At 48.2% G+C, this 13359-nt stretch overlaps 1 protein-coding gene across 5 annotated transcripts in view; it reads right to left on the minus strand.

Moving 5' to 3' along the window:
• Positions 1-13359, minus strand: part of slit1a (slit homolog 1a (Drosophila)) — a 64613-nt gene that overhangs the window by 23904 nt on the left and 27350 nt on the right. For all 5 annotated transcript variants that reach the window (XM_029834888.1, XM_011603356.2, XM_011603357.2 and 2 more), the window contains 4 exons: positions 4812-4883; positions 4245-4316; positions 3121-3192; positions 2265-2428 (listed from right to left, as the gene is read on the minus strand). In XM_029834888.1, the coding sequence (XP_029690748.1) occupies positions 2265-2428; positions 3121-3192; positions 4245-4316; positions 4812-4883 (380 nt within the window). The remainder of the gene's footprint in view (positions 1-2264; positions 2429-3120; positions 3193-4244; positions 4317-4811; positions 4884-13359) is intronic.

The raw sequence follows: 13359 nt of genomic DNA on the forward strand, positions 1-13359 counted from the left end.
CAGATTTCGTGTATGGAGCCATTGATGATCGATTACCTGAAGGGTTACGATGCTTTGACAGATCAGGGAATCGTGCAAACACAACAAAATCCTCCGGAGTGTGAATAAACAATGGCACAATCGCTCAGCCCATGTGATCTGAGGCCCTGTGATCTAGGCTGGAAGAGCGCTGACAGATCTGGGATCGGGTGCAGGGCAGAAAAGAACTCCCTTCTGATCCAACATGGCGTATTTGACAGGCCTGGGATCAGGGAGAGTGCAGAGCACAGCTGGAGCAGCCTTAACAATGACAGCTCTCTGACAGGTATACTTGGTGGTGAAGCTGTTTGATGTGTGCTCATCCCCTGCTGCCTTACCCCCGTCCTCTCCCACCCGCCATCTCCATCAGTCTTTATCGTCCCATCATTCCCTGTTTTATTTCCTTCACCTTTCTGTCACTCCCCTCTCGCCTGGCTGCTCTGTCTGCTCCCATTTAGCTTCCTTATTATCAGCCTCTCTGTCCTCTTATCTCCGGGACTGACTGCGACCTATTACCTCCCGTCTGTTTGCTCACAGCCTTTTGCACACGACATCCCTCTAACTCATCTTTCTTATCATTTCAAAATGTTTTCACAGCTTTCGTCCCAGTTTGATCCTTCAGCAAATTCCTGTCCAGAAAATAATTGTGTCCGCAAATTCTCTCCCCTTTAATATTTATATTTAGTTCCTGGGAACAGAAAACACAATACTCATCATTAACTGTTTGTCACGTAAGGCTAAAGGGCCACAAGGAGCTTCTAACAAACCTTTCATACTAATCATCAACTCAGTCAGCTGTTTTGCTCAAAAAAAGGAGGAAAAGGGAGAAAACTGGTTGTGTTCTTGTGAACGGAGCTAACCACATATTCAGAAATGTTCTGTGGCCACAGGCAGCAAAATAAAAAAAACAAACCCTGTCTCTTAGTCCTGCTCATGGCTAATTAGAAGTGAAGGGATAAAAAAAAGTCAGTGTGTTTTCACCTAGATGTGTTTTTCTAGGAAAATAATGAGCCCCATATTTAGGGTTTGGATCAGTCGAAATGTTTAATGGCTGGAGCTGCCGGGGAAAAATGTCGTACTTTTCCGTTAATAACGGGCAGAAAATGATGCTTATTGCTGCTAAAAAGGCCACTACTGAGCCACTTTCTGTTGGAAAAACTGGGAGTCGGAGGCAATCAGTCATGATGCAACAGCAGATAACACACTGTCCAGCTTCCTTTCTACATTTCACAACATTTCCCCCTTTTTTTTCTCCCAGATACAGTGCCGCCCCATCCCAAATCCCCTGCAGGTGGCCTGGACACAAAGCAAACCCGGCACATCCCAAACACGCAGCAACCCAATTTGGAGGATACAAAAAAGATGCTAATACACGGAGGTTAGATGGAAGCGCGCGTGTGCACCAGCGAACTGGTCTCGACTAATCCTTTCTCTGGGAGTTCAACTTCTGGTCACTCGTTCATGCTACAGAGGCAGAGAAGCATTAATGGTTTCATCAATGTTTGTTTCCCTCCTGCAGACTGTTGTATCCAGGCACTGGGAACGGGTGCTGCAATCCTCTGAAAAGAAGGAATGGCTCCATAAATGCTACGATGCTTTAGGCTAATACTGGCCCGAACCGCACGACATCCAAACTTTCAGTATTTGCTTCCTACCGGAGCCTAAAGTTTCGCCCCCCTTCTCTGCAGTTTGCAACAGGAAGAAATAGACTCCCACGCTTTCCATGGGAGATGAATAGTTAATGATCTGTGCTGTCACGCTGTATGGCTGCGTAAAAATCACAAACCATGAAGAGATGCGAACACGCGCGCGCACACACGCACGTGCACTCAGACAGAGACACAAACAGCCGTCGCAGCTGGCGTGGAGAGCGAGATGGCCTTGTGGGGAGTGGAGGTTCTCATGCTGTTTTTCCCATTTTCCTGATATGATAATCCTAAAAACGCGCCGCGCCACACCCACACGCACGTGCGTTCTCAGTCTGCCGGAGAGAAACCAGCGAGTTCAAAGCCACAATAATCCTTGTAGGGGAAGGTGAGGGGCTACGAATTAGGGGGGCTTTTGCTCTGCCTGGGAATCTGCTCGCCAACTCCGGAAAAGTGAAGACACATGAAAGGGCCTGAAAAAAGCCGCAGGGCTGCCCAGGGGGCGAAGGAGCTGTCAGGTGGTGACCAGGCACAAATGGGGGGGGGGCACGCGCTTTTGCTGTAACAACAGACGTGTAAATGAGTGAAGGCAACTCTTACCTGAGCAGCTGAATTCGTGTTTCTGCACCTCGGCCACATTGAGGCCTCTGAGCTCAGCAGGGGACGTGCACTGGGTGAAGAGCCCCACCGTGGGCCGCTGCCGGAGCCACTGCGCCAACCAGCCCAGGTGACAGTCGCAGTGCAGGTTGTTGGAATGGAGGCGGCTGTTAAAAGAGGCCAAATGAAATATGAGCGGGGATGCGCTAAAAGCATCTACTCTTGGAAAAACTGGCCCGATCAAATGCCTCCAGGCTCCAAATGACACGCTGCGGGGTCTGAGGACCGTAAATGGTAGCTTCCATAAAGGAGAAGCACTTTTGAACCCAGTATTTTACATGGCATTTCTGGAATGTCCTGACTGTCCATAATAACTTTTGCTGTGCTGTGGTTGACCTCCGGGGCATGTATACTAACTTGCGAACACCACGTGCGCGGACCCATTCTGCACGCTACAGAAACAGAAAAACGGTACAATATAACCCCCTCTGGACGCAAAGAAACCCCAACGGTTTCACCGCACGGAGTCACGGCTTTTGGAGCCGAAATTACTTTCACTTCAGATTTAGTAATCACACACAACGCAAATTACAAAATAGGTTTTGGGGGATGATTTGCGTCCATCTCAGCCAATTACTGCTGTGTGCGCTTTAGATGGAGGGGATAATGGCCCCTGGCATTGTTACGACCCTCCTGTGGAGGTCTGTGGCTATGGCCGCCTCCCAAAGACGGCCTGGAATGACATTCATGCCCCCTCAGATCATATAGGCCGTCAAAAACCTTGATGTATAGGGGGCCGCAGTTCTGAGTCATTTTAAAGACCTTTTGGTCTGGAGAGGAAGAGGAAAATGTGACTTACAAGGTTCGTAGTTTGGGCATGTGGTTGAAGCTGGAAACAGGGATGCTGCTGATGTTGTTGTTGTTCAGTGTTCTGGGGGGAGAAGATGAAACAAAAATTACATAGGTGGCGCTGTGGAGTGGAAGAATTCTTCTAAAAGCGTTGATTCGCCTTTGTCCCTGCCTCTTTTTGAACGCCCCCCCCCCCCTCCACTGATCTTTCTCTTCGTGGCATCCCATCGGGAATATAACACCTCGTTCCACACAGATGGGAACCCCTCGCACCTCCCACACACATCTACAGCCATGCATGCAAATGTGCGTGCACAGGCACGATCACAGGCCTCCTCGAGATGAGGTGCGAGCGGGGCTTCGCGCTCGTGCGCACGTGGTTCCCCTCAAACCCCGGGCCTCAGCTGCAGCCAGAAAATCAGGTAGTTTCAATCAGCTTAATAACCCCAGCCCCACCCCCGCCTCTTTTGTAACCTGTCCTCCTCCTCCATAAAACTTATCCACAAAAGACCCCCACGAAAACAACCCCCCCCAACCCCCACTGCACCATTATGACAACTCTATCGATACATCTGCAACCCATCCGTGCCGTGAAAGTCGCCATAATGGCTTTTTCCCCCCCTCCCCACCCCCTGGAACACCCAACAAACACAATAACAAAAGCCTCTCGCTGGCAAATGACGAGTCTGTCAGTCTGTCGCGATGCTTTTTGTCCTTCCACATGCGCTGCTGTGCTCCATTGTTCCAGGTGGGGAGCTCCGCCGAGGACCCCGATTATGCTTTTTGACAAGAGTTGATTAATTGACTTTGCTGTTGTTGATGGAAGAACGTGCACGTGAGGCGGAGAGCTGGGTTTTTGATCAAATTGGCCAAAGCCCAGTGTGGCTGGATGGGGAATAGATGGAGACAGGAGTGGGTGGGTGTTGATGGCAAATGTGCTGAAGAATGAGCTAATGGTCTCCATGATGTAGCCCCCCCCGGCCTGTCATCTGTGGGGGGATTCTGTCATAACCGGCGCCGGACTAATTAAATGTCCTCTCTGAAGGTATTGTTGGGGCAAAAACAATATCTTAAATTAAGTAGAGGCTTCACGGGAGCATTTGAATGTGGGTTTGGATGCAGGGGAACACTTACAGCACTTCCAGGCCTCTCATCGCTCTGAAGGCTCCGTCCTCGATGCAGCCGATGTGGTTTTTATCCAGCTGGCTGCAGAGCACACGAAAGGCAGAGAGAAACACTTGGTCAGCAAAGCACAGCTTTCTGCCACCTTATTCCAATGGGCTCCGCTAAATTATAATTCCCCGAGTCTCCCAGGAACTGAGTGCAGAGCTTTGCTGGTTGTGCATCATGACTGATACCGCCTCATAAATCTGCGTGACTGCATGTGAGTGCGTTTAATCAGATGTCTGATGTAGATCGTGGCTGCTACAAGATTTGTGGAGCTCCGTGTGACGGCGCCCAGATGATCTACAGCCTTGCGAACACACGTTCACACACAAATACCAGCGCGCACATCATGTTTTGCTGGATTAAGAAAATAAATAAGCATGCTACGCTCACATTGAATGACAGGAGGCAACACAAGCTCTATTTTTCACAGTTTTTGAATTATAGCGCTCTAAAATGTAGCTGAAAACCTCAAAGACTGTGATTACCTGTGATGGAGATTTAAAAAACTACCAGCAGCGGCGGCAAACTCACAGGTTTTTGATGTCTGTTGCTCCTCTGAAGGCTTTTCTCGGGATGGACTGGATGAAGTTCTCACTCAAGTCCCTGCAAATGAAACAAAGGTTGCACATAAAACGAACAGTACCAGTTTTATCAGTGTTTAAATCACCTTTATCACATTCATCAAGCTTAGCTGAGGCCCGGAGGTGCAGAACTACCTGAGCTCTGCCAACAGTGGGCAGCTCATCTTAGACTGACCGGAGTTTGGAGTTTGTTCTCGGTGCTTTAAAAAGGTGGAAGGTGCTCAGCTCCCAGCCTGAGCACGCACCAGCAAAACGAGCACCGGGGCAGGGCTCCTCGTTAACCCCGTGATGGGGAGCATTCACCGGACGCTACAGCGCAAATAATACCGGCTGTGGTTGGGGGCGGGGGATAAATATAAAAATTGTTTAAATCAGCAACAGTCGACTGTCATTTAAATGGAGCCACCATTGCTCAAATCCACAGCCAATAGGGAAATGGACACACACACACACACACACGCACGCACGCACGCACGCACGCTGAGGGCTCCCTCAGCTCGGACAGACGTTAACACAGCACTTGTGGTCGAGGCTGAAAATACCACCATCCAAACAGCACTACTCAGCCATTCTCTGCTTATTCAGAGTTTATCGTACACCACAACACACATTCCCATCATACACACTCACACACAGGCAGAGTCGCCACACACCGTGGTTAATGTTTAAAACTGGATCGTGTTTTCAACTGAATTATTTCCCGTGATCGATCACATATGGGGTCCCCGCTGGTTCACCTTCCATGGGAAGATTTCGGGAACAAATTTTCTCATATTGTTTCAACTATGACAATAAAAATGAGTCACAAAACAAGACCCAGAGGCCTGCGTTGTGCAACCTCCCTTACGAACCGGGTGGTAGAAGCAATTAACGCGTCATGATGCGGGCCACTGCAATTAGAGTAAATTAAAAAACTGAATGTGCGTTGTCTTGTTTATCGTAAGGCCTGAAGCTGTTTTGTTGTTTTCCTACTATTGTCTAGTGTTTCATATTCATATATTCAGAGTGAGGATCCCGTGACAATGCCATACTCCCTTCAGTGGCTTTTGTTTAAAGAGAAGACAAACATTCTTTCTAATGATAGATTCTAATTTTGTCACCCAGGATTTATAAGTTTGTCCTCTCAGGAACCTCAGTATCATAAGCTATCATCAAGATAAACAGGCCATTTCTGCAATTAGACAACAATCATATCTGTTATTACAATTCTGTCAGTCTGAGATATTTTGCAGCAACATATCCCGAACATCAAAACCAAATTCCTGTCTGCACTCGTGCCCGAAAATGTGCTCCCTGCAGCTCCTGCATTCTTATCTCAGGCAAAAAAAATAAAAAAAGCAGTTGAAAGCGGAGTCAGACCGCTACCGGGGCTATATTGGTGCCTCTTATCAGAGTGGCTCCATGCTGGAGGAATGCTCTCTGGTCTACCTGGACCAACTTTGTGATGACAAAAATGTCTTTACCTTCCCCTCACCCCTCCCCTCCCCCCCGCCTGCACACTACCAGTAACAGTAAAACAGACACTGTAGCTTCACTAACGCCGTTCATACGTCGCCCCTGGACATCTGGCAGGAGAGCTGAATGGATTTGAGTCTGCCTGCGTGTGTTCGCTCTCGAGTTCTGACAAGAAAGGATATTGTTGGAGTGCCAAAGACTACAGTAGAGCAGGTAAGTCAGAGAAATGGAGACAGCCATGAGAGGCTGGAATGTAAAGACATCAAAATGCTCACCTCTGTGTGCAACTGCTAAAATTAAAGGTGGAATTTGCAGACTGTAAGCCCCCCCCTTCCCAAATCCCAATAGTAAACCATAACAGGATTGGCTACATGGATCCATTTTTTCCCCAATCAGAGTTCTGTTTGATTCGATGTTGGTGTTCTGGGAGGTCGGGTTGTAGCTGCAAACTGGGATAAAGATTTCCCAAAAAAGTCCCACGATAGCACTAAATGATGCAAAAGGCAGTGCCAGAAAGTCTGTCATACTCCTATTTACTCATATTGCGTTTGCCTAGATTGTTCTCTCCTCTGTCAATTATAATAGAATAATCACAGTGGTCATGGTTTGGAGTCTGCACTCTTTTCTCTCCCTCAAGGATTTATTGATGGGTTTGACTCCTGCAGGAGCCAGAGCGATATTAAATTTAGCAACGTGACATTTTCTGCATTTACACATTCTTAAAATGGCAAAAAGGACATTTCTGTGGGAGACCATGCTGTATTTTACACAGTCTGTGGTTGCCCCTCAGTGGTATTTTCTAAGATCAGTCCTGACTCAGTGTGTGCGTGTCAGTGAGTGCGTGTTTGCCGTTTCTGAATAGTTTAAATGTAAAGTTTTTATTTCACAAACAGACACATCTATGTGAAACCGGTGACCACAAAGACACCTATTAGCCACCAAACTCTCCAGGCTACAGCAAAAACGATAAAACATCCATCACTGAACTGAGCTTTAGAAATTTCCGAGCCTTTCTTGAGAGGAAAGGCATCTGTTTCCCAAAGCGGCTGAAACGCGACTGTCTCGGCCAGAGTGTTTCAGGAGCAGATCCTGGTTCAGTGTCTGGGACAGCAGGGTAATCTCCAGATGTCACTAACCGCGATTAGGGTGGAAGGAGTCATGGAAACCACCAGAGCAACTGTTAACCCTCCTCTATGGACTTATTACAGTGTAATGAAGACTTTACTGTAGCGCGGCTGCTCCCGCTCCAGGAGCCCCCTGGCTGCTCACAGATTAATGATGTCAAACCCAAACCTTTTCTGTTTCCTTATTTCCTGCTCACAGCACGACAACCAGCCCTCTTTCATTACAGGTGTGTGAACCAATGGCGGCCTGAGCAAAAGTGGCGGCGACCTGCTACGCATTTGCCCTAATGCGCTGCGCACCTTTAAGTGGGCAGAGAGTTCATTAACGTCGCCTGGCTCCCTTTAGGTGACGTCGCTCGCAGTTCATTCCCTTTGTGGCCCTAATGATGAGGTGACACACATGGTTTCAGGTGTGTCCTCGCCGCCGGAGCTGCGGCCTGTAGCCCACAGCGGCAGGGCACTTTTGAAGTTGCGACTGTGCTCAGACCTCAAACAATGGCTTCGGCGTAAATTGCCGAACGACAGATTACAAAAGGACTCGTATTTGAAATAATTAACAATCCTATCAGCCATCGCTGAAGGCGCCTGGGTCTGCAGATTAACCACATGCTGAAGCGAATGTCTGGTTCCTGTCTGATTCACGTCATTAACCTGCGATCTCTATCTCGGCACACTGTACACAGCTAAAACGCTCCCTGGAAATTCACAAAACACCTACTGTGGCCGTCTCGGATTCCACCAGCCACAAAAGGCAGCGGCAACCGATTGGCACCATTTTCAACGCTTGATAATCACGGTTCCAACGGCGGACTGCAGTCAGCAAAACTGTTCTCTGGGAGTTTCTGGGGAGGCCGCAGGAGCAGAACCACTGCGCTGACAGACAGCTTGTGGCAAGAGTCTCCACTGCGCCGTTCTTCGCGGTTGAGCAACAGTCAACCTCTAATGCACGAATGCACGAATCAAAACATAAACAACAATTGCTCCTTTCATACTGCGACGATGTCATAAGCGCCTCCAGCGAAACGCCGCTGAGAACGGAGCCCGCTCTACCGTGCACGTCAAAAGGTTCAAGCTCCACTAGAAAAGAATACTGGCTTTTTTTATATTTAGGATATAAAAATACACTTTAGCAACCCCCCCCCAAAAAAAACAATCCTAAAAGTTACACCATTTAGGCGCCAGAACATTTACTCCAGTGCGAGTCTAAAAAGTGTTTGTTTTCTTGATTACTTGACTGGATCTTATGATAGCGGAGTGTTTATCCCAGCTGAATGCACTTGATTCTCTTTCTCCGTTTACAGCAGCAGAATAAGACAGAAAGACAAAACGGGGAGTGTGGCTGATTACATTCTCATTAGGAGGGTTAATGAGGTGTGTGAAGGTTGCTGAAAGAATGGCAGTGTGCTGCCGCTAACTGCTAACTACTTGTTTTCCTGCCTTTACCATTAAAATAAAACCCTCACAAGAAGGCACACACACACACACACACACACACCCACACATACACATGGGAAACAGTTCTGAGCCTCCAAAACTTTCTTGGTTTAATCATATTTGATCCATAACATAACCCCCTTACGCATCACAGGCCTGAAAACCCGTAACCCGACTGTCCCCACGCATGAGGCGCACTCCTCTGAGCAGACACCAGAACAGTTCCAGGAAGGTTAACGATGATGAAAGAGCTTCTAAAAAAGCCCCTGCAGGCCACTTAAACGCGGCCGCAGATAGTGTAAAACGGGACGCGAAACAGACGAGTCGGGGACGTCTGTCAGTGAAAAATCCGCCACGATAACAGCCGTCACTCGCTGCATGGTAACCCTCAAAAATCGCACTTTCAAGTCTTTGTTCGGAATTCCTGCCTTTCATTCATACGCATCGAGTGTTTGGACGAGGCAAAGAGAATCGAGGAGCATCAGGTAGGAGACGAGGTGTTCAGGGTGGGGGGTTGAGATGGAGTATGGATTCAGGCTGCCAGATATTTGGCCACTTGCCAGCATGCAGGCATGTTTGTCTGTCTCTTTGTGTGGCCTGCAGAGAGCGACTGACTCCTCTCCTCCTTTCTCACCCCCATCCGTTCATTTCTTCCTCTCTGCACCTTCATTATGATAAACATGCCTCTGAGCTGCGTCTCGCTTCACTTTCCCTCTCCTACCCCCCCCCCCCATTGTTCCGTTACCGCCGGGCAGCCCAGGACAACTGAGCCAGACACCCGTCGTGGCTATCGACATGGTGATTACAATGATCGTCACAGAGGCCAAAAACCACACTTGAAAATGTGTGCACACGCAAATGAACATGTGGGGATAGTGAGAGGACACACGCAGACATGTGGAGGGGGTTGGACGTCTGTCCTGTCCCCTCGCCGTCCAGATCAGAGGACGGACGATGGAGCTTGGTGGGAAGAGACAGGGCTTCTTTTACAGAGAGAAATAAACAGGCTGGTCTAGGAATAATCATCCCCCACCCCCCAAGAGTCAGCCTCCTCACTTTTTAGGACTAAATATAGGCTGGATGAAGAACACTAATGAAAATCAAACACTGCACTGATGTCGACGGCAGCATAATTCAACAGCATCTGTTTATCTTTGTAGATCTGTTTTTCCTCTCCGAAAATGTCACAAGAAACTGGCAGAAGCGATGGAGCGGAGCTGCTCGCCGCTCCCCTTCAGTCTCCCTCCTCAGCGGCCGAATCTCCTCTTTATTTATGCGGAACTTTGGGAAATGAGCGGCGGCGTCTCATTTTTAACCGCTAGGCCTCTACGTTTTAACCACCTCGAGGCTGAAAGGGACACCATGAGTGGACCCGGATGAATAGGGCCCAGGATGTATTCGCTCCATGAAAACGGCGGCGGGCTCGACGACCTTGGCTCCTCGCTCTCATAATACACACACGTCCACAAACTGTCTCCTTTTTAGTGACGGGATTTCATGGATGGACTGCACTGTAATCATCTACAGCTTGCCAACCAATGAGAAACACGCAGCGTCCCTGGACTGGAACCACCAAGAGAAAACACAATGTCAGTAAAACTTATCAAGCCCACATGAGGGCTCACACACATGCACACACACACACACGAGAATCAAGACCGAACTAGTTCAACTGTTGCTCATATTTCTTCTTTGACTGTAAATGATTCATGATGTGTATGCAGGCTTTAAAATCCCATACGAGTGTGCACGTTTGGCTCTGCACTTTTCTGCCACCCGGGCAGCAAATAAAAGAAAAAAAAAAGAAGGGCTCTCAATCCACCCCAATTTCCCGCTGCCATTATGTCTACTTGTGTTTCTGAGCGAGTCTGAGCCTTTCACGGGCAGTCAGGCTGAATGGCGGAGCGGCGCTGAGCGGCATCAATCACGGACGACGCTCACGGGCGCTATCGGCTGACACCTGGGTGTACGGTGGCAGCGCTTTAAGCAGGGCTGCAGCTAAGCCCTGTCCATCCATCACGCTGTCTACCTGCTGGACAATGGAAGAAAAAGTGTGAGAAGAGCAGATGAAAGGAGAGAGGGGGTGAGGGAAACATACCCCCCAACAGGTCTATTATTACTACTATTACCACCTTTGCATCAGCCGGAGGGCTCAAATAAGCCAGAAATAATGCCGTCCCAAAAGCATTTTTCTGGATCGGACTAATGCTTTGCAATGAGTAGGTAAAGAAAAAAAAAGGAAAAGGAAGTTGGCAAAATCAAGCGGGAGTAACTTGCTCTTACTCTCATACACACACACACGGACACACACAGTGTGTGGTCCTACTAAACTAATTAAAGATGTCTCTGCGTGAATGGCAGGTTAGCGAGAAAGTGGAAATCTGATCGTAAAGATCGGATGACAGCATTTCCTGGGGGAAAAGAAAAAAACACTTGTTTGAGGTCAGATTTATTGTGGTGCCATGACGATGGATCCAGCACAGCTAACCACAGGCGACTGATACCAGACCAGACGACTTTCACTGAGGTGCACGTGGTCGGGAGGCGTTTCACTCCACACCGAGACGCATTCAAAGGAGGTGCAGTGGATTGATGGATGGTGTCCATTGACATAATTGACTGAGATGATGCATCACCAGTTCCTTCCTCTGTACAAAAAGGGAAACCATTAAACAAAACACAGACTCTCCCACTTTGAACTGGTGACATCATTTAGCAGAGGTCACGTCGTCCATTTTTACACACATTCTTCTAATACAATCTCCTGTGTGGATCATATTCTCGTGTTTTCTGGGCAGTCTGTTCAATCGCCCAGACTCGCTGTAATTGAGAGCAAAACCACACCGTCCTTAAAGCTCCAGAAGTCACATCACACATGGAATGTATCAGCAGCGGAGAAGAACACACCAATGAAGGCGGACAGAGTATCCACCTTTTCATTTTGGGTCTCCTCTCTCAAATGAAATCTAAATTTGAGGCCAGTCCAAAGTTGCTAACACAGTCCAGAGCCTTTAGTCTGACATCCATGAAGCCCAACAGAAGGAAACGCGTCAGTTCCTACTGATATATCAGATAAATATTCACTGTTGCAGCGGGAGGTGATTGAGTTCGACCATGAATGTGAAATGACAACAACAAAGGCCCTTTCCTCTCACCTTTACTGCCTCCCGTGCTCTGATGTATGAGAAGGCTGCATCGAGGCCGACATCAAGTCAACCGTCCATCCCGGACACAAATCAGCTTATCTCTGGCAGCACAAACACAGATGCAAGAGTCCAGCGTAATCGGAATCATGTCAGACCTCTGGTGCTCCTATCGCTGCACTCAGCTCCTTTCTATTACCCTTTATTCTCTTGCCATCTCTCTCTATTTACGCATGTCTGCTCAGCAAACAGAAGGTTTCCACCATCTAAACTTCTTCCGTTATTCATTCTGGGGTATCTGGGGATGTGCGTCCATGTGCTTGCTTATCTGCATGACCAGATCCAGACAGCCCATTACATGGGTGGAGCATTTTAAGGTTAGCTTCTGGTTGTGTGCTGTCCCGTTTGTATGAATGGGTCATAGATGGTAACGCTTCCTTCCTCTGACACCTGGATAAACAGCTGCAGGGTCTTTGACACTATCGGGACCTTTCATGAATATTACACGGGGCTATCATGAAGATAACCCATGGCAGTGTCAGTGCTTTATTGATGACTCTTGATATGTTCTGTGATCAAAGCAAGGTCAGACACTGCAGAGCTACTGGTTGGTGAAGGAGGCAAAAGGTACCAAGTAGAAATTGTGACCAAGCCTCAAGAGTCCGTTCGTGCGGAGTGTTTGTCTGATCGAGGCTGGCGGAGGAGGGAGAGCACCATTAGGCAGGTCCCAGCTGTGCTTCGCTGGGTGGGAGTCGCTCTGAGAGGCAAACAATCGACACCACTGCCTGCTCCGGACCTTTCCTCTGTCCTCTGCTACTCAGTAACACCCGCATCCTCTGAAACTGAGAGCCCGCATGCAACACCGGCAGGGCGGCGAGTGAAGTGAACCTCAGTACCGCTGCAGAGTGACAAAGGAGATTCATTTAGCTCACGAGTGTGAATTATCTCCGACCGTGGCCTCCAAGAGTTTGCAGTTGCTTCTTGCATTTGGTATGAATTAATAAACAGTTCTCATTAGATCACTTTCTTCAAATGAAAGACATCTGCCGTGAAATCTTTGTATTGTTTCCTCTCGACTCTTTGTGATACTTTTTTTATTTCACTCCTTCAGACATTAAGAGGAGACGCCGAACGTCCGTTCGACTTTTCTACCATTCGTTACCGTCTAGCATTGCTTAAAATATTTCAAAAGTGTCTCATATGGCCTCAGGCTGTGTTCTTTAATGAGTGGCCAGCCTAGAGCGGCAGATGAGATCTGCAATTCTCAGAAGATAAGGAAGAGACAGGGGAAAAGTCTGCTCTCTGGGCTAATAAAGCCCTGCAGAGGTTAGGAAGGTGGACA

The sequence above is a fragment of the Takifugu rubripes genome, chromosome 4 (genome assembly GCF_901000725.2).
Source record: "Takifugu rubripes chromosome 4, fTakRub1.2, whole genome shotgun sequence".
NCBI lineage: Eukaryota > Metazoa > Chordata > Actinopteri > Tetraodontiformes > Tetraodontidae > Takifugu > Takifugu rubripes.